This window comes from Paramisgurnus dabryanus, chromosome 17, assembly GCF_030506205.2.
Source record: "Paramisgurnus dabryanus chromosome 17, PD_genome_1.1, whole genome shotgun sequence".
Lineage (NCBI taxonomy): Eukaryota > Metazoa > Chordata > Actinopteri > Cypriniformes > Cobitidae > Paramisgurnus > Paramisgurnus dabryanus.
In genome coordinates, this window is record NC_133353.1 from 637,555 (window position 1) to 657,180 (window position 19,626).

Genomic DNA, 19,626 nt, shown 5'->3' on the forward strand with positions numbered 1-19,626 from the left:
TAAAAACAGGGCTTTAAGTGTAAAATACCGAACTTGTCCTTCAAGGTTATGCTTCATCTGGCCCTATTTATAATGCTTTGTGTACACCTAAAGACTTTGAAAAGATTTAGAAAAGACTCTATAAGATTATCAGCTCACATCTAAAGACTTCGGTTTACAGTTTTTAGTCTCAGACTAAAAGATTTTACAAACACTGAATCTTGTAGTGACACTATTTACAAGACTACAACAAGATTATTTTAGCTTTTTATTACCACCAAATTCCTTCCATCATGCTCAGCAGTGTATAATAAAATATATATAATATATATATATATATATAATATATAGTGTATAGTGTAAAATGTAGGAGAAGCAGCTACAGTTAGCTACTGTGGCTTTTGCCATTGCAGTCATTTGCAGTGAAAGAAAAAAGAAGTGAGGGCCTTGTCCCCACTCCCACTTAGAGGTCTCAGCAAACTGTGTCCTGAGAGACATGCTGCGTGTTTTAACCTCAGCAAATGGAACATAGGCTACATAGGGTAGCATTAGTTACATTTTCCCAGTTTGTGCAAAGCTAGATTTTCTCTTTTTCATTCAGTCTTTCATTCGTGCTTTTGTACAGTAATGTCAATATCAAACATTAGTACGCCGGTTTCAACAGCGTTTGCAGCGCATACTGTGCAGTTTAATAACAGTATAAAAATCTCAAGTTCACATTACTTTATTTTATATGCGTTAATGAGCAAAACCTCTTCAAGACGGTTTTTGACGGTCAGTGTAATTTATTTAACTGTGATTTGTTTAACCCACATTGTTTTCGTGCTGTTCTGGTTCGTGTAATGACATATATAGACACAATACACAATTTTAGACATAACAAGCCCATGGCACATTATAAAATATGTTTCTATTAAGTTTTACGATAAAATAAAAAATTCACTCAGTGATTGACAGCATGAAGCAGTCGATCGTGTTTCCCTTCAACAGTTTAAGCATAAGATTTAGATTTATAGATGTAGTACGTTATCTGTTTCTCTGAAGAAGGTATATGAGGACTCATTTGCTGGGCAGAGAGTGAATGACAGCGCAGTCTTCTGGTGTTTTTAAATATTTAATTGCTTTCTTTTGAATTGCTCAAAGTCATGACTGTTTGAAACACACTTGGCATCACATTTATGACCGCACGCGTGCGGTGTACATGCTTGTTAACATGGGCACCGAAAAAACACGCGCCGCTTACGCGTTGCTCACGCTTTTCGGCAATATCGCTCCACTTCTTTTCTTTTTCCACTCTGTCGTGGTATGAACGGCAGTTTACATCAAAAAGACACGGCTGCTCTGCCCACCGCTCGACAAGGCGCTCCTCTCATCCACGGTCCATTTTCGCCTACTTGGCGCTCGTTCTGTTTACACGTCCGTCTACATGTTTCTTTGTTGTGACTGATGGCTTCCTGTTTCCGGTTTTCGGAGAACGAATTTATTGGTTGTTAATTGTTTTACGTCACGAGACTACGCTGGGACTTGCGATAATATCAAACATGTTTGATATGAAAGACTAAAGAAAGACTGGCATAAATCGGGTCGCCGACTGCAGATTATCACCTCACAGTTAACGATCGAGACGACGGGAGCGCGCCGAGACTCCAGTTAGATTCCTAAAGACTGCCGGTCTTTAGTCTGGGACTGTGAAAATCCTTTGGTGTACGCTAGGCATAAATTGGATTCTGCAGCATTTCATTCGAATATTTTATTTCTAAAATCATGCAACGCAAATCATGTTTTCCTGCTTGAATAACTTTTTGCATTTTTCAAAATAAAGTGACAGTAATGTAAGCAGAATGAATTATTGATGAAAGTTTATGAGTGCATGTGAGACAGGGGTTATAGAGACCTGCCCTTTCTTTTCAGGGTCAAATCAGGTGACCCATGGGATAAGTTAGCCTAAGGGGTACTTTTATGTGACAAGTGTGCCTTTGGAGTTCTGAAATCAGGTGCTGGGCAAACGTTTGGTTTTGTTAATGCTCCTCCATGTGGAATTACTTGGAAGCCAGCTGTTGTTTTGTTTATGAATATTTTTAGTAGTAGATGTAACAAAATAACCAGAGTAAAGTTACCTTTAGTTCATTATGTCAGATTAAGTTTTTCACAGTCTGTGTTTAGGATCACCTGGTTACACTACAGTTTTTGTTGCTCAGTACAGCCTGTGAAAACCCAGCTAAATTCATTATTTATTGTTTAAAATCATTCTACATAATTTAAAGAACGTTCGGTGAAAAATAACCTTGAAATCTTTAATATTGACTGAGTAAATTAATGTCAAAGAATTAAATTTAGTAAAATTAATAGTTGAAATCAAACTTTGATGCTGCTCATTATCTCAGAATTAAATTTTGAGACATAAGCCTAGTTTTCACAGACATGGGCACATATTAGGCCTGTTTTTATTAGTAGGATTTTGGCTGACTTTGACTCGGTAGTTAACAATGTCTTTTGAATGAAGCAGCAGCCATGATCATGTAAAGTCATTCACATGGTACTGTGGGTCATCCTTTGTCCTAAAATTCGACTGGGTCTGCAGTATGCTGCTGTTATTCCTACACTAAAGCTGGAGGTTAGCAGAGAGTCTACGTTTGTGCTGTTTTATTTTTGAGTAGTCGTAGTTCTGCCTGGATAAAAATGCAAGGCTGTTTGCAAGTCAAAAATTTTAACTCGATTTCAAAGAGATTAAAGAAACTGCCCTTGCAAAATTTAACACCTTGGCAATCATACTGTCAAAAATATGAATACAGTTTTTGTTACTACCTGTTAAAATTAAAATAAGTCCAGATTTTACTTACCATCAAGATAAACTAGATTTTTTTTTTTTTTTTTTTACAAAGACACAGAATTTATTTTAAAGTCCTCCTGTGATCAAAATCAAGTTTTTACAGTCGTTTATAAATCTATGTAGTGTTTTTAATATGCTTGAAGACTAACCTTGTTCAAATTCCTCATAAATGTGGTTTGTTGTGTGAATGTGAATATTTAAGAAAGAAAAAAGTCTGACTAACTGTAAATTGAATCCATGCATTACTAGCACAGGGTTTCCCACAGAAAATTTGTTAGTTAAAGGAATATTCAATTTTCTTAAAAAAAATCCAGATAATTTACTCACCACCATGTCATCCAAAATGTTGATGTCTTTCTTTGTTCAGTCAAGAAGAAATTATGTTTTTTGAGAAAAATATTGCAGGATTTTTCTCATTTGAATGGACTTTAATAGACACCAACAATTAACACTTAACTCAACACGTAACAGTTTTTTTTCAATGGAGTTTCAAAGGACTCTAAACGATCCCAAACGAGGCATAAGGGTCTTATCTAGCAAAACGATTGTCATTTTTGACAATAAAAATAACAAATATACACTTTTAAAGCACAACTTCTCGTCAAGGTCCGGTCCAGCGCGACCTAACGTAAATTCGTAGTGACGTAGGGAGGTCACGTGTTACATATATAAAACGCACATTTGCGGACCATTGTAAACAATAAACTGACACAAAGACATTAATTAGTATCAGTTGACATACAACAACGTAGGACCGGTCCTCTTTCTCAACACTTGTAAACACTGGGGCGGAGTTTCACGTTCGTCCTCTGTGACCTCTTGACGTCATGATGTATTGCGTGGGGTCACGCTGACGCATCACGACCGGATCTGGACGAGAAGAAACTCCGTTGAAAAAAACTGTTACGTGTTGAGTTATGTGTTAATTGTTGGTGTCTATTAAAGTCCATTAAAATGAGAAAAATCCTGCAATGTTTTCCTCAAAAAACATAATTTCTTCTCGACTGAACAAAGAAAGACATCAACATTTTGGATGACATGGTGGTGAGTAAATTATCTGGATTTTTCTTTTAAGAAAATTGAATATTCCTTTAAGGTGGTAGGGTTGGGCGAGTGGGAGGGGCAGAGGGCGTGGTAATCAAAGGGGCGGGGTGTATTAAAATATTTTTATTTAAAACACTCAAATGAAACTTAATTTTGAAGAAACTATGACAGAAAATAAACTCATACTAGATTATTAATGAATTATATGTTACCAGCTAACTTACTTTAAATTGGCAAGAAAGAACTATAGACGAATACAATAACAGGCTTAAATAACCCCAAAACATAAGCCCACTTACAGTTCTCACGGACACAGTTTATTAACTGGCTATGCTCCAGACATGACGGACCACGTCTTTATCTCATTTCAGCCGTGTGGCGCGCGTCCACGCTATTCTCCGAAATGTTTTATCAACTGGCTAGTTATCCTCCAGACAGTGACGGTCCGGACCACGTCTTTCTCATTTCGGCCGTGTGGCGCGCGTCCCCGCTCGCCGTGTGAAGCGCGTACGCGCTATTCTCCGAGATGCACTTGACGGCCTTTTGTGCAGCGAATTATTATTATTTTTTTGGACGACCTATTTTCCGCCTGAACTGAAATATGCTGCTGGAAATCCGGCTAGCAGGTTAAAAAAAAATTCCATGTCAGCAAAGCAAAAAGTTTTCATGAAATATTTGATAGCAAATCGATATTGGATTGAATCAAATCGCAACCATATATAAAAAGAATCTAGTCAAATATTTAATTTGAATATATTTTATTCAAATTTTTATTTGGAAATTACCATTAAAAAAATTTATGAAAGTATCACTTTAAAAATATTATGCTTTTTTTATAGCCCCACTTCTGCTGATTACTCTGTACCACCCACTGGTCGATTGTAACAAGTTGTCCTGGGTCTTGATTTTCAACACTCATAATCTGCTCGTCCATTGTCGAATGGGGCAGCCGTGACCTGGCCAGCTGTTTTTCGGTCATCCATTAAACATCGAATGTTTCGTTCACCAAAACAGATGTGTCTCAGCGTTTTAAAAATCTGCCAGTAAATAACCTATGCGGTTGCATTAGAGATTCATGAACCCAACCATGCAGTCTGCAAGCAGATTTTTAACCAAGAGCAAATGTGTTCACTCACTGAAAATGAAGCCTTGTGTTACTTGAGCTGAAATGACTTGTGGTGATTTGTTGCAGCTGTGTCGAACAGCGGTGGTCAGGGGGAATGTGTGGGCTCGATCCGGAGTGGCAAAAAAGTGTTGACAAGCCAGTTGTCATCCGAATTCGGCCGTCTTCTCATTGCCAGAGACCTGTCCGTTATCACAAGCTGTTTTCTCTCTCTTCATTTTCAGAGTATTGATCGATTTTTATCTCAGACTGTGACACCAGGTCCCTCCACCATCTGCAGCATTACGGTAAAGTTTTTACAGTACTTCTACCAGTTGAAATAATTAAATGTGGGTAGTTTCATATGAAATAATTTAAATGATAGAGATGTTAGGTCAAATTCAATTTATTTATTTATAATATAGCGTTAAAGCTGCAAAACTTGCCTTTATTTCGCCATCCATGTTTGAAACATACTGTACAAATGGCAGCTAACTTTACGTACTTAACCATTTAACTGGCACAGCCTTTTTTAGTTGGGGTTGAAAAGGTGATGTACACCTTCAAATTAATACAACTCTGGCATTATTTGGTCTAAAAGGCTAATTTTGGTCTTGTTTTAAAGAACTTTAACTTTAAAGTTAATCATTAATATAAGCTTACCGTTTTGAATCGATAAGGTACAGAATTGGTTTTGAATGCAGATTGTTTATATTCTTACTTAGTAACTATTAGATACATATATATACATATATATATACATATATATATATATATATATATATATATATATATATATATATATATATATATATATATATATATATATATATATATATATATATATATATATATATATATATATATATATATATTAGATTTTATAAATAATTTTTTAAACTATGGTGTTATATCTCTTAACATTTAATTTTTATATTCTTTTGTATTACAATTGTATGAACGTTCTATCCAGCAGAGTAACTCGAGGGCAGATAAAATGAGCTGATGTTAAGAGCGCTGATAATGACGCCCAGAAAAAGTGTGGTCCAGTCACGTAGCAAAGTGGTGAAAGTACACGCTGTGAGTACTCCCTCAAATATAATCAGCAACCCACCTGATCCACACATATAGCTCAAGTGCACTTGTACCCGGAGGTTTATTAACACGAAATACCACCCAGCTTAAAAATAACATGATGGTTAGCTGCTGGTGATGTGCTACTGTGTTTATTGATGCTGAGGTCTGATTGATGTTTCCTGGTCTGTCTTGCACAGTGAGCTTAAGGAGGACATGATGCAATGATATAAACACTGGATGACTGGAGGTCCCCTGCTTATCAGTGTCTAAGCATGGCTGGCCTACAGCTGGTGACCCCTGCCTCCTCACCCATGGGGCCTTTCTTCGGTCTCCCATGGCAACAGGAAGCGATCCATGACAACATATACACACCAAGGAAATATCAGGCAAGTCTTTAGGGATGCCTTGTAATCCCATCCCAGATGTATAGACAGTAATATTGTTTATTTGAAGATTAATACAAGAGGTTTGCGCAGTTGTGTGCTATATTTAACCCTTATGTGTTGTTGGGGATGTTTTCATTCACTTGGGGTTTTTTTTACTCTAAAAGGGATAGTTCACCCAAAAATTAAAATAATGTTAATAATGACTCACCCTCATGTCGTTCCAAACTCGTAAGACCTCCATTCATCTTCGGAACACAGTTTAAGATGTTTTAGATTTAGTCCAAGAGCTTGTTGTCATTGAAAATCTATGCATGGTATACTGTCCATGTCCTGAAAGGTAATAAAAACATCATCAAAGTAATCCATGTGACATCAGTGGGTCAGTTAGAATTTGTTGAAGCATCGAAAATACATTTTGGTCCAAAAAGAAAAAAAAAAAAACGACTTTATTCAGCATTGTCTTCTCTTCCGCGTCTGTTGTGAAGCGCATGCGCGAGACTAAAGTCGCGTGACTGCAGTGACATGGATGACGTGTTATCCTCAGACATGTTTGCAAAGTTTTTTTCCAAACTTTCAGTGTGCGTCTTTCTCAGACTGTAAACGAAGCCCGGACGCACAAAAAAAAAAAAACAGCTGGGGCGCTCCAGATAACACGTCAGCCGCGTCACTGCAGTCAATGGGGCAAAAACAGCCACTAACAATAAATGAGGGAGAAAAACATAAAAACTGATGCTACACAAAAACTAAAAATGCATCAAAGCCAATTTTTTTACTAATCTTTGACAAGCCCAAAAATCTAGTTCACAATCACTTTTTATATTGAAAATCTGTCATTTTGTGTGTGTTTTTCCCCTCAAATCAGTGACCCCACTTATGAACTTGGCAATTAAAGAGTTAAATTCATGGAATTTTTTTTTTGGTAGTTTTGATCAGTACTGGGGTTGATTAACAGATTTATGCAAAAAAATGTGGAAAAAATATTCATCTGATACATTTTTACAGCTGTTTAAATTTGAACAAAGCACAAGGGTTAAAGTCTTTTGAAACCATGCAGTAACTTGCGTTTTATTGCGTGAATAATGTCACCCGTTTTCGTTTCTCACCAGGTTGAACTTCTTGAAGCAGCTCTTGAACACAATACTATAGTCTGCTTAAACACTGGCTCAGGGAAGACTTTTATCGCAGTGCTCCTAATAAAGGAACTCTCCCATCAAATCCGTGGAGAAGATGGGAGGAGAACCATTTTCCTGGTGAATGCAGGTGAAGAATTGCATCCATGCATGTTTGGCAGGCCCTTTTTGTTAATATTAGGATTTGTTTTCAATATACCTGTTTTCAGTGTACCTTAAAACTCAAACCCATGACTTTTGAGATGCTTATTGCAGTGGTGTACCAATTGAGCAACAGGAATTACAAGTTATTTGTATAATACTCTGAAAGATCTCTTTACGAATGTCTGTTAATCCAAACTCTGATTATTCTTTTGTCGTCTTGAAGCATCATCTGTGGTTCAGCAGGCATCTACTGTCCGAACCCACTCCGATCTCCAGGTAGGCGACTACATGTCTGAAGAAATGACATCATGGCCTGAGGAGATGTGGAACAGAGAGCTGATAGAGAATCAGGTGTGATTATGTTCATTTTTACTTGGTGGGGAATTTATTTCTGTAGCTGGATGTCATTCCTCTGTAATATTCACTTATCCTTTTTTCTGTAATCTTTAACATTTGTTAGGTGCTGGTGATGACGTGTCACATCTTCCTACATGTGTTAAGGAAAGGAGTCTTGCCACTATCAAAAATCAACCTGCTGATTTTTGACGAATGCCACCTCGCAATCACAGACCATCCTTATCTGGAAATAATGAAGGTGAAATTGCAAGTCTTACAACACAAGAAAATCGCATCTGTCACTGTATGATAATGGGATGATGTAGGTCTCATCTAACTGTCACTTCACAGTGATGTTAAAAAGATGTCAATCCATTGGTATGGTATTATTTGGCATGCATTTAATTAGGGATGGGCACGGATATTCGAATATTCTAATATTAGATCGGCAATAGTAATTCGAATTTAAAAAATGCTATTCAAATGTTTTTTTTTATGTGCCACCAAAGGGTTACGACTTATTTAATGCTTTTTCACTTCATCTATACTGTCTTTTACAGACTTAAATGTAAAATATGAACATTAATTTGTATGTATTTCTGGTTGTTTGGCAATGCAGATTGCAGACGAATTTAAGTTTTTCCTTTATCTCCGGGTTTGTCCGCGGCGCGCCGTGTTTGGCCACTGGCTCAGGGCTCACGTGTTATTAAACGTGCTTCGCCGCCGCCCGCGTCAACACATCATGAGAGATTTGTAAGCTTTCTGTTATAAAGTCTACTTTATTTTGTTAATAACGAGACAGACACGGGGAACGAAATGAAACAGAGAACATTTATTATATGCGGTGCTCTTTCGAAAATGAACCGGATAACTGCACATGGCAGTTTAAAAGCAAAGCTCCATCTTTGTGAAATGTTGTTAAATTGAGCTAACGTTAGTAACTTTGCACAGTCAACAATAAGGTATCGAGCCGCTTACGTTATTTGTAAAATAATATTAAATACAGATATTCAATCTTGTTCAATCCGTCTGTTGTTTTTATTGGATAACCATCATCATGAGGAAGAGTTTTCTCCGTTGCACCGTCATTATTGTGTCTAGTCAGAAGAACGGGCTTTCACCGAAGCAGGTAGGATAAATATGGTTTTCTTTATTCACAAATACATGTCAAACTAATCTGAGAAGATATTTATATGGCGACTGAGCAGTCGGTTATGTAGATGTGTTTTTTTTGCTCCGGGCTCTGTGGTGTTTTGAGTCTGTTTAAATGATTATAACCTACTTTGTCAAGTCCTCAAACTTTAAACTTCGCAAGTCCTCAAACTTCGCTTAGATTTGGGGTTAGTATATAATATTTGGTATAATATAATGTATGTAAGATCAAACAGTAATGAATTCATACTGACCGACTTGAAACTAAGGATTTGACTCAGACTTCGCTCCGCGTGGGGTTTTAACGCCTTTTTTTCTGTAGGATATTTTTTTAAGAAGAATTTAAGAAAATATATATTTTTACATTGTTTTCAACTTAAAAACTCATACATATATATACATACAGAATATAAGTTTAGCTTGTTGTGGATATTTCCTATTTATAAGCCTTCTGTATAATTATGACAAAATGAAAAATACAAACACGCATGTCTTAATTAACATAATTTAAATAAACGAATATTCGAATATTCGTCCTTTATGAGCTTAAATATTCGAATAGTAAATTACTGGAAAATGCCCATCCCTACATTTAATCCAGGAGATTGAATGTTGGAGCTCTTTCTGACCTATACTTTTTCATACCTGCACAGTTATACTTTAAAGGCCAACACTTTCTGCTGGTTGTTTTCTTATCTAAAACTTAGTTTTAGAGATACATGAATGTCCTGATATATTATTAGCTGTTGTAATGTTTCAGTTCACAGAATATTTGGTGTTGTCAGAGGAGGGTCACATTGCATTTTAAACATACAAAATATAGCTTTGGTTATAATGCTGTCTAAATCATCGTTGTAGGTTTGTGAAGGTTGCCCAGGCTGTCCCCGGATTCTGGGTCTAACCGCTTCCATTTTAAATGGCAAATGTGACCCCTGTGACCTGGAGGAAAAGATTCAGAACCTGGAGAAGATCCTGCAGAGCAATGCAGAAACCGCCACTGATCTTGTGGTGCTGGACAGGTGCGTTTTGTCTTAAAGAGCCACTAATTTGACTACAAATAAATTAACACAGCATATGAAAGCATGACGGCAGATCGTGGTGCAGAATTTCTTTATAATGCAGGGTTCCCACGGGTCCTTGAAAGTTTGTGAATCTGGGTGAAAAAATTCAAGGCCCTGGGAAGTTTTGAAAATATACATACATCGATACAATTCATTGAAAGTGCTTGAATCTATTTTATGCAAGAAGTTTTCTGAAAAATCCTTATAATTCCCTGTGTAGTGTAGAATATAGCATAACATTCTAGACTTTTTAAGCACACGTGATAAACTGTTCGATTTAAATGCTTATATCTTCTGTATGCGAATGTTGATTCAAACCAAAATGCTTTTTTGCATAGTTGTGTTTGACACATGAAACGTCTTCGTTGTTAAGTCTTACCATTGGTTGAATTTGATATACACATTCAGAGGCACTTACCCCTGGAGGTGCCCCCAAAGTGTCACTGCAGTGACGCAGCACGAGTTTCCTCGAAAGGGAACTGTAACAATGTATCGTTTATTTCAACTCAGAAGTAGTTGCATTTTCCTGCTGTGCAATTTTCTGTTTTTATATAATACAACAATAAACTAAAATATATTTATTGATTTATTGATTTATATATATTTATTTTTAATTTTAAATATAAATAAATAAATAAATTACACATATGAGAACATAATATAAAATTAAATAATAACAAAAGTTTTAACAATGTTTCTTAAAAGGTAACACGATATAACCTTGCTCTCAATTGAAAGGTGTCCCCACATTACATCCTTGAATTTGAGGTTAGTGGACCTGGAAAGTCCTTGAAAGGTCCTTGAATTTAAAGTTAACTAACCCTGATAAGGGTAAACAGTCATTCTCTAAACAGTCATTCTCCAGACACCAAACACCTCCGCTATAATAAAATGCCATACCATGCGTTCTCCGCAGCGCAACCCAAACTCTCGTGAAACGCACTACATTTATCCCAGTGTTGCGCTTGGGATTTGAAGGTCCCGTTCTTTCTGTGTTTTTGAAGCTTTGATTGTGTTAAAGGAATAGTCTACTCATTTTCAATATTAAAATATGTTATTACCTTAACTAAGAACTGTTGAATCATCCCTCTATCATCTGTGTGTGTGCACGTAAGCGCTGGAGCGCGCTGCGACGCTACGATAGCATTTAGCTTAGCCCCATTCATTCAATGGTACCATTTAGAGATAAAGTTAGAAGTGACCAAACACATCAAGGTTTTTCCTATTTAAGACGAGTAGTTATACGAGCAAGTTTGGTGGTACAAAATAAAACATAGCGCTTTTCTAAGCGGATTTAAAAGAGGAACTATATTTTATGGCGTAATAGCACTTTTGGGAGTACTTCGACTTGGCGCAGTAACACCCTCCCTCTCCCATTATGAGAGTGAGAAGGGGAGCGGATTTTTCAGGCGAGTCGAAGTACTCCCAAAAGTGCTATTACGCCATAAAATATAGTTCCTCTTTTAAATCCGCTTAGAAAAGCGCTACGTTTTATTTTGTAGCACCAAACTTGCTCGTATAACTACTCGTCTTAAATAGGAAAAACGGTGATGTGTTTGGTCACTTCTAACTTTATCTCTAAATGGCAGCATTGAATGAATGGGGCTAAGCTAAATGCTATCGTAGCGTCGCAGCGCGCTCCAGCGCTTACGTGCACACACACAGATGATAGAGGGATGATTCAACAGTTCTTAGTTAAGGTAATAACTTATTTTAATATTGAAAATGAGTAGACTATTCCTTTAACCATGCGCAATATAATGTGTTTATGTTTCACATGTAAAAAAAACGTGGTATTTTTCACACAGTTTACTTATCTGTATAGCGCTGCTTTTACTGTCCTCAATACGGGCTGATTTCTTCCTTGTTCTATGAAGGCCCTCCTTTAGAAATACGTAATGAGTTCTGATTGTGTAACTTGTTTAGTGTGTTGTGATTCGACCAGCAGCTTAGCTTAGCAGAGCCGTTTAAGCCATAGCTGCCGACTGACGTATTTCTGTGGGCGGAGTTTAGTTAAAAACTTTTCTATTGACGTCATTCAATCGGGAAGTAGAGGGCCAAAATTTTTAATTAATACGGGCCCTGGCATTAGCAGGAATGTGTCTCTCTCATCCACTTGTGATCCGATCGGCCAAAACACATCTTAATATCAAGTTTAAACAGAGCCTGAATAGATTGTTTAATGTTTCTTGCATGTGTTTGTCCAGATATGCGTCCCAGCCTCGTGAAGTGGTGCTAGACTGTGGGCTGTACCAGGATGACAGTGGTCTCACTGAGAGACTTCTGAGAGAGCTGGACGAAGCCCTACATTTTCTTAATGACTGCAACTTAACTGCTCATCGGGAAGACAGAGATCCCACATTCATCTCCAAACAGGTTTCCTTAACAATTACTTAATTTAACTCTTTCACCGCCATTGACGAGATATCTCGTCAATCAAGAGAAAACGCTTCTCTGCCAATGACGAGATTTTATGTCTTTCCGCAATACCGCTATTATCCACCCGGTGGCGCCCTTCCGCAACTTTTTAAACCTGGAAGTATTGCCCTATGGCAAGCGGCTGCATGTTCGTGTCTGTTTTAAAGATCGCTCTGAATGGGATCTTTATGAAAAGTCCGTCACAAAAATGGAATTATCTCTGCTTTTTGCTCAAAATGTGGTGTTTTTGCAGAAACCTACCCATATTCAAAAGCTGATTACAAAAGAACCACTGAAGGTAGGATGAAACGTTTTTTTTTTTTTTTTGAAAGCAGAGGGTCTGTTCTTTCATTTGGTATATTGTATGTTTATATATTTAAAGAAGAACATTTTTTGGAAGGTATTTAACTTTGGTGAAAATCATGAAAAACGCTGGCGCTGGCTGGCAACTTTTTTTAAAAACGCTGGCGGTGAAAGAGTTAACCAAGGTCTTTGAAGGATTATAGATGTGTAATCTCAAAATATTGGCTTTTTTAATTATGTATTAAAGTTGAGAGTGCACTAGTTTTGTCATTTAATTGTCATTTGCTACGACTTCCCCAGGTGCTGAATGACTGCCGAGCCGTGTTAACGGTGCTAGGCCCGTGGTGTGCCGATAAAGCTGCCGGGATCATGGTTCGCGAGCTGCAGAAATACATCAAACATGAACAGGAGGAGCTGAATCGCAAATTCCTACTGTTCACGGATACCATTCTGAGAAAAATCCACGCCTTGTGTGAGGAGCATTTCTCGCCAGCTTCCCTGGACCTGAAGTTTGTTACTCCAAAAGTCATCAAACTTCTGGATATCCTCCACGAGTACAAGCCTTTCGAACGGCAGCAGTTCGAGAGCGTGGAGTGGTATAACAATCGCAATCAGGATAATTATGTTTCTTGGAGCGATTCTGAGGATGATGATGAAGATGAGGAGGCAGAGGCAAAGGAGAAGCCCGAGGCAAATTTTCCCTCGCCGTTCACCAACATCCTCTGTGGAATCATCTTTGTGGAAAGGAGATATACAGCGGTTGTTTTAAACAGGTTTGTTTGTCTTGTGATTTCTGATTTAGGAAAATTATTAGTATGCTTCTTACGTTGTTTCTGTATTGTCTGTAAGACTTATTAAGGAGGCAGGCAAGCAGGACTCAGAGTTGGCCTACATCAGTAGCAACTTCATCACAGGTCACAGTATTGGCAAGAACCAACCCCGCAACAAACAAATGGAGGTGGAGTTCAGAAAACAAGAAGAGGTGAGTGCATGAGTCAAGATCTTTTTATTAGAAGTAACTTCCTTCCTGCTCTTCAGCCAATCCCCTTTATTGATTTTACTGATTCGCATTGCAGGTCCTGAGAAAGTTCAGAGCCCATGAAACCAATTTGCTCATCGCAACCAGCATTGTGGAGGAAGGCGTTGATATTCCGAAGTGCAATTTGGTCGTTCGGTTTGACCTGCCGACGGAGTACCGATCGTATGTGCAATCCAAAGGCCGCGCCCGCGCTCCGGTCTCCAATTACATCATGCTGGCTGACAGCAAACGGACAAAATCATTCAATGAGGACCTCAAGACCTATAAGGCCATAGAGAAGGTCAAAGGATTTAAATTCTTCCTGAAAATGATCTGATTTCAAATTAAATATGTGATACTTACAAATACTTTTACCTTAGATCCTTAGAAACAAGTGTTCAAAATCAGCAGAATGCAGTGATTTTGAATTGGAGTCAGAGAACGATGACGACAACGTCCTCCCGCCTTACGTCCTGCGGTCGGAGGATGGCGGCCCCCGCGTTACAATTAATACGGCCATCGGTCACATCAACAGGTTTTTATATATTTTTTCTGCACCACTGATGTTATTTCAATGGATGCATCTATTAATCCCATGTATTTGTCCCATAGATACTGTGCGCGATTGCCCAGTGACCCGTTTACTCACCTTGCTCCAAAGTGTAAAACCAGGGAGCTGAAGACTGGAGGTTATCAGTCCACACTCTTCCTTCCCATCAATTCTCCACTTCGAGTTCCTGTCCTCGTAAGTGGTTGCCATTGCCAAGCGGATTCTTCCCAGCCATTGCATGAACAAATGTCTTATAAATGTTTCTTCATCCATTCAGGGTCCAACAATGAGCTGTGCAAGACTTGCAGAGAAAGCTGTCGCTCTTCTCTGCTGTGAAAAGCTACACAAAATTGGTGAGCATGGTTGTCCAATGTAATACTCTTGCCGGGGCATTCTGGGGGATTGAAAGCCACTGATGCACAATGTCTGTTTTTAGGCGAGCTGGATGATCATTTGATGCCTGTGGGGAAGGAAACTGTGAAGTATGAAGAGGAGCTGGACTTGCATGATGAAGAAGAAACTAATGTGCCAGGAAGACCGGGTTCAACCAAACGGAGACAGTGTTACCCGAAAGCCGTGAGTATTGGGAACCTTTCAGTTAAAAGTGATATGTTTAAATTTAAAGGGATAGGTCACCCAAAAATGAAAATAATGTAATTAATGACTCACCCTCATGTCGTTCCAAACTCGTAAGACCTTCTTCATCTTTGGAAACACAGTTTTAAATGTTTTAGATTTAGTCCGAAAGCTTTCCGACCCTCCATTGAAAATCTATGTGCGGTTTACTGTCCATGTCCAGAAAGGTTATAAAAACATCATCAAAGTAGTCCATGTGACATCATTGGGTCAGTTTTGGTCCATACATTTTCAGTAGCGCCTCACTGCAGAACACGACATCCAGGGGGCGGGGTTGGATTTAGATCCAGGGGCGGAGCTGAGTTACCATTTCCGCATTAAGTCGGAACTAAATTAAGTTATTCTTTTGACATAAAAACTAACTTTACTTATGACAAAAATAAAAGTAGTGCCTTTAGGGTAAAATGTAAGTTTTTTGCTATAATGTTTTGGAGTAAAACATTTCGGGTAAGCCTACTACGAGTAATCTTACCACATGCAGTTTAAGACCTATTAATGGATACAGTATAAATATGCATAATTATTAAAATATATAGGCTATAGCAAGTTATTTAGAAATTAATAAATTGAATGTTTATCTTGTATGGACTTTGAACTTGTTTTAACGCGTCTTTGCTTACAGCCATTAGGAAACAGGTTTCCCTCGTAGATGGTTTACTTTTTAAAAAATTTGCTAATAAAAGATATCAAATAAATTAGTTTTTATATTTACTCGTATAGGAATAGCTGTGTAATAAGTGGGATAATGTACAAATAAATCCCTTCAGTGATATCAAACTGTCGGGAACGTGTCCTTACCTCCCCTTACACCTAACTGTGGTACTTTCTAAATTATGAATCTTTCTCAACTATATTATTAATCAAACGTACACTTAAATTGATAAGAGCAAACGTTGGTGACCACAGGTTGCAACTAATTGCAGGCTGCAACAACGCAAATATACTGGTTCATTTGGTGGAACAAAGTATATAAAGTGGGAGGAGTTGGATCTAGATCCAACCCCGCCCCCTGGATGTTGTGTTCCGCAGTGAGGACCATCTCTACATTTTGGTCCAAAAATAAAAATTTACGCCTTTATTCAGCATTCTCTTCTCAACAGAACCAGAAGAGAAGACAATGCTGAATAAGGGCGCACTCATACTATCCAAACCAATCCGCGCTCGGGTGCGTTTGTCCCCCAAAGCCTGGTTTGTTTGACTAGTGTGATCGCTCTGTTCCGCGCCCCGGGCGCGGATTGGTTAATCGCGCCGCGGCCGGGTTGCAGAGGTGGGCATGGTTTGGTTTGGATAATGTGAGTGCGCCCTAAGGTCGTAATTTTTGTTATTTTTGAACCAAACTGTATTTTCGATGCTTCAACACATTCTAACTGATGTCACATGAACTACTTTGTTGATGTTTTTATTACTTTCTGGACATGGACAGTATACCATATATAGATTTTCAATGGAGGGTCTGAAAACTCTCTGCCTAAATCTAGAACATCTTAAACTGTGTTTTCAAAAATCAACGGAGATCTTACGAGTTTGGAACAACATGAGGATGAGTCATTAATGACATTATTTTCATTTTTGGGTGAACTATCCCTTTAAGCACATGATATAGAAATGCAGGTGTAGAATAATGTCTTTTTTTTTAGATACCAGAGTGTTTGCGGGGTTGTTACCCTGTACCAGAGCAGCCTTGCTATTTGTACGTAATTGGGATGGGCCTCACCACCCCTCTTCCGGATGAGCTTAACTTTCGCCGGAGAAAGCTGTATCCGCCAGAAGACACCACCCGATGCTTTGGCATTCTCACAGCTAAACCAATACCTCGGGTAATCACATTTATCTTCTTTTTTTGAATCTTCACAGATATTCAGAAAAGAACTTGGTCTTTGTTTATTGGGACTTTGGGAAAAAACTGGCTTGATTTTGGGGTTGTTCTCTGTCCCCAGATCCCTCACTTCCCTGTGTACACGCGTTCCGGTGAGGTGACCATCTCGATCGAGCTGAAGAAGTCCGGCTTCACCCTGAGTGCCGAGCAGCTGGAGTTGATCACTCGCCTGCACCAGTACATCTTCTCTCACATCCTCCGCCTGGAAAAGCCAGCGCTGGAGTTCAAACCCACAGAGGCGGATTCTGCCTACTGCATTCTACCTCTCAACGTCGGTGAGTGCTGCAGTCAGTTGCATCCCAGCCAAAAAGTTACCTCGCCTGATTTTTGTCAGTTTGTCACACGGATGCCATGTTGTATCGTTTCTGTTCAGTTGAGGATTCCAATACCTTAGACCTTGATTTCAAATTCATGGAAGAGATTGAAAAGTCTGAAGCACGCATTGGCATTCCAAGCACACAGTACACCAAGCAAAACCCATTTGTTTTCAAACTGGAGGACTACCAAGATGCCGTCATCATTCCAAGGTACAAAAAAATTGCTCTTGATGTTTAAGCCGTTTGCGTTCCAAAAAGCACTTCTCTGTAATTAAGCTCTCAATAATAACTTCTTATGTGGATTTGTTTGAACCAAAGTTGAACCCTACCTTTCTGCCCAATTTCTCCTCCTCAGGTATCGTAATTTCGACCAGCCGCATCGCTTTTACGTGGCTGACGTTTACACAGACCTCACCCCGCTCAGTAAATTCCCCTCCCCGGAATATGAGACTTTCGCTGAGTACTACAAAACTAAGTACAACCTCGACCTGTCCAATGTTAACCAGCCGCTGTTGGATGTGGACCACACATCTTCAAGGTAGGAGGTCATAAGAAGAAAATACAAGAAGAATTCTGGTACGTGCTTCTTCGAGTTACATTAAATATCTGTATTGGTCTTTTCCTGTAGATTGAATCTTTTAACTCCCCGGCACCTTAATCAAAAAGGGAAAGCCCTTCCTCTAAGCAGCGCAGAAAAGAGAAAGGCCAAGTGGGAAAGCCTGCAAAACAAACAGGTATTAACCGCCGAAAAGAGTTTGTGGGACTTATAAGTCATCATACCTGAATAATGTCTAATTTCCTCCCATTAAAGGGATAGTTCGGCCAAAAATGATATGAAACCCACGATTTACTCACCCCCAAGCTGTCCGAGTTGCAGATGTCCATCGTTTTTCAGACAAACACATTTTCGGATATTTTAGAAAATGTTTTCGATCTTTCAGTTGATTAAATGTGAAGTTACAGGGTTCATGACCATCAAGTCCAAAAAAAGTGCATCCATCCTTCACAAAATAAATCCAAACGGCTCCAGGATGATAAACAAAGGTCTTCTGAGGGTAATCAGCGCGGTGTTGTTGCAGAAATATCCATATTTAAAACTTTATAAAAAAGAAAATAACTACCTTCCAGTAGCGCCGCCATCTTAGTCGCGTCGGCATTTAGGATGAGAGCTTACGCAGCCTACGGAGGCTACTCTGCTGCTGCTCTGTGCCCCCGCCCTCTGAATTTGTCATACGTCACTAAGAAAAGTGCGTACACTACGCTGATACTCTCTCCTGAATACAGAGGAGTCTAAGATGGCGGCGCTACCGGAAGGTAGTTATTTACGTTAATGAAGTTTTAAATTTGGATATTTCTACAACAACACCGCCCGGATTACCCTCAGAAGACCTTTGTTTATCATCCTGGAGCCGTATGGATTTATTTTGTGAAGGATGGATGCACTTTTTTTGGACTTGAAGGTCATGGACCCTGTAACTTCACATTTAATCAACTGAAAGATCTAAAACATTTTCTAAAATATCCGAAAATGTGTTTGTCTGAAAAACGATGGACATATGCAACTCGGACAGCTTGGGGGTGAGTAAATCATGGGTTTAATATCATTTTTGGCCGAAATATCCCTTTAAGAGTGGTAACAGACGTTTAACTCGCATCAGATAACAGTATCAGGATGCATTTTTGTTTCGTCCGCTTAGATTTTAGTTCCGGAGCTCTGTGCCATTCATCCTATTCCTGCCTCGTTGTGGAGGAAAGCCGTCTGCCTTCCCAGCATCCTCTACAGACTTCACTGCCTCCTGACGGCCGAAGAGCTGCGATCTCAGACAGCCATAGACGCAGGTGTAGGGGCTCAGACCCTGCCTCCTGACTTCAGGTCAGTCGAACTTTGACATGGCCTTACTCAGTCACTATTATAGATATGAAGGATATATTTTCACTAAAACTTTCACTAAAGATTTTATGTGGAAAACAGCAAATTCGCATTACTTAAAAATATGCTTTATAACTTTAAAATATGCTCATTTTCCAGCTCTCCTAGAGCTAAACATTTGATTCTTACCGTTTTGGAATCCATTCAGCCGATCTCCGTGTCTGGCGATACCACTTTTAGCATAGCTTAGCACAATCCATTGAATCTGATTAGACCATTAGCATCATGCTAAAAATAACCAAAGAGTTTTGATATTTTTTCTATTTAAAACTTGACTCTTCTTTACTTCATGTACTAAGACCGACGGAAAATTAACTGCCAAAAATATAGTCCCCTT

The 19,626-nt window shown here is 38.7% G+C and overlaps 1 protein-coding gene across 2 annotated transcripts in view; it reads left to right on the plus strand.

Moving 5' to 3' along the window:
• The window catches only part of dicer1 (dicer 1, ribonuclease type III), a 35,465-nt gene that overhangs the window by 3,269 nt on the left and 12,570 nt on the right, over nt 1–19,626 (plus strand). The window contains exons 2-22 of one of the 2 annotated variants that reach the window (XM_065297346.2): nt 5,201–5,263; nt 5,929–6,035; nt 6,230–6,418; nt 7,525–7,678; nt 7,916–8,043; nt 8,153–8,287; nt 10,039–10,199; nt 12,449–12,617; nt 13,263–13,735; nt 13,812–13,944; nt 14,039–14,281; nt 14,361–14,515; nt 14,593–14,725; nt 14,808–14,883; nt 14,967–15,106; nt 16,804–16,983; nt 17,104–17,317; nt 17,416–17,569; nt 17,715–17,897; nt 17,988–18,093; nt 19,057–19,232. In XM_065297346.2, the coding sequence (XP_065153418.1) occupies nt 6,305–6,418; nt 7,525–7,678; nt 7,916–8,043; nt 8,153–8,287; nt 10,039–10,199; nt 12,449–12,617; nt 13,263–13,735; nt 13,812–13,944; nt 14,039–14,281; nt 14,361–14,515; nt 14,593–14,725; nt 14,808–14,883; nt 14,967–15,106; nt 16,804–16,983; nt 17,104–17,317; nt 17,416–17,569; nt 17,715–17,897; nt 17,988–18,093; nt 19,057–19,232 (3,227 nt within the window). In that variant the 5' untranslated portion in view covers nt 5,201–5,263; nt 5,929–6,035; nt 6,230–6,304. The remainder of the gene's footprint in view (nt 1–5,200; nt 5,264–5,928; nt 6,036–6,229; nt 6,419–7,524; nt 7,679–7,915; nt 8,044–8,152; nt 8,288–10,038; nt 10,200–12,448; nt 12,618–13,262; nt 13,736–13,811; nt 13,945–14,038; nt 14,282–14,360; nt 14,516–14,592; nt 14,726–14,807; nt 14,884–14,966; nt 15,107–16,803; nt 16,984–17,103; nt 17,318–17,415; nt 17,570–17,714; nt 17,898–17,987; nt 18,094–19,056; nt 19,233–19,626) is intronic. The other variant, XM_065297345.2, reaches the window with a different exon arrangement.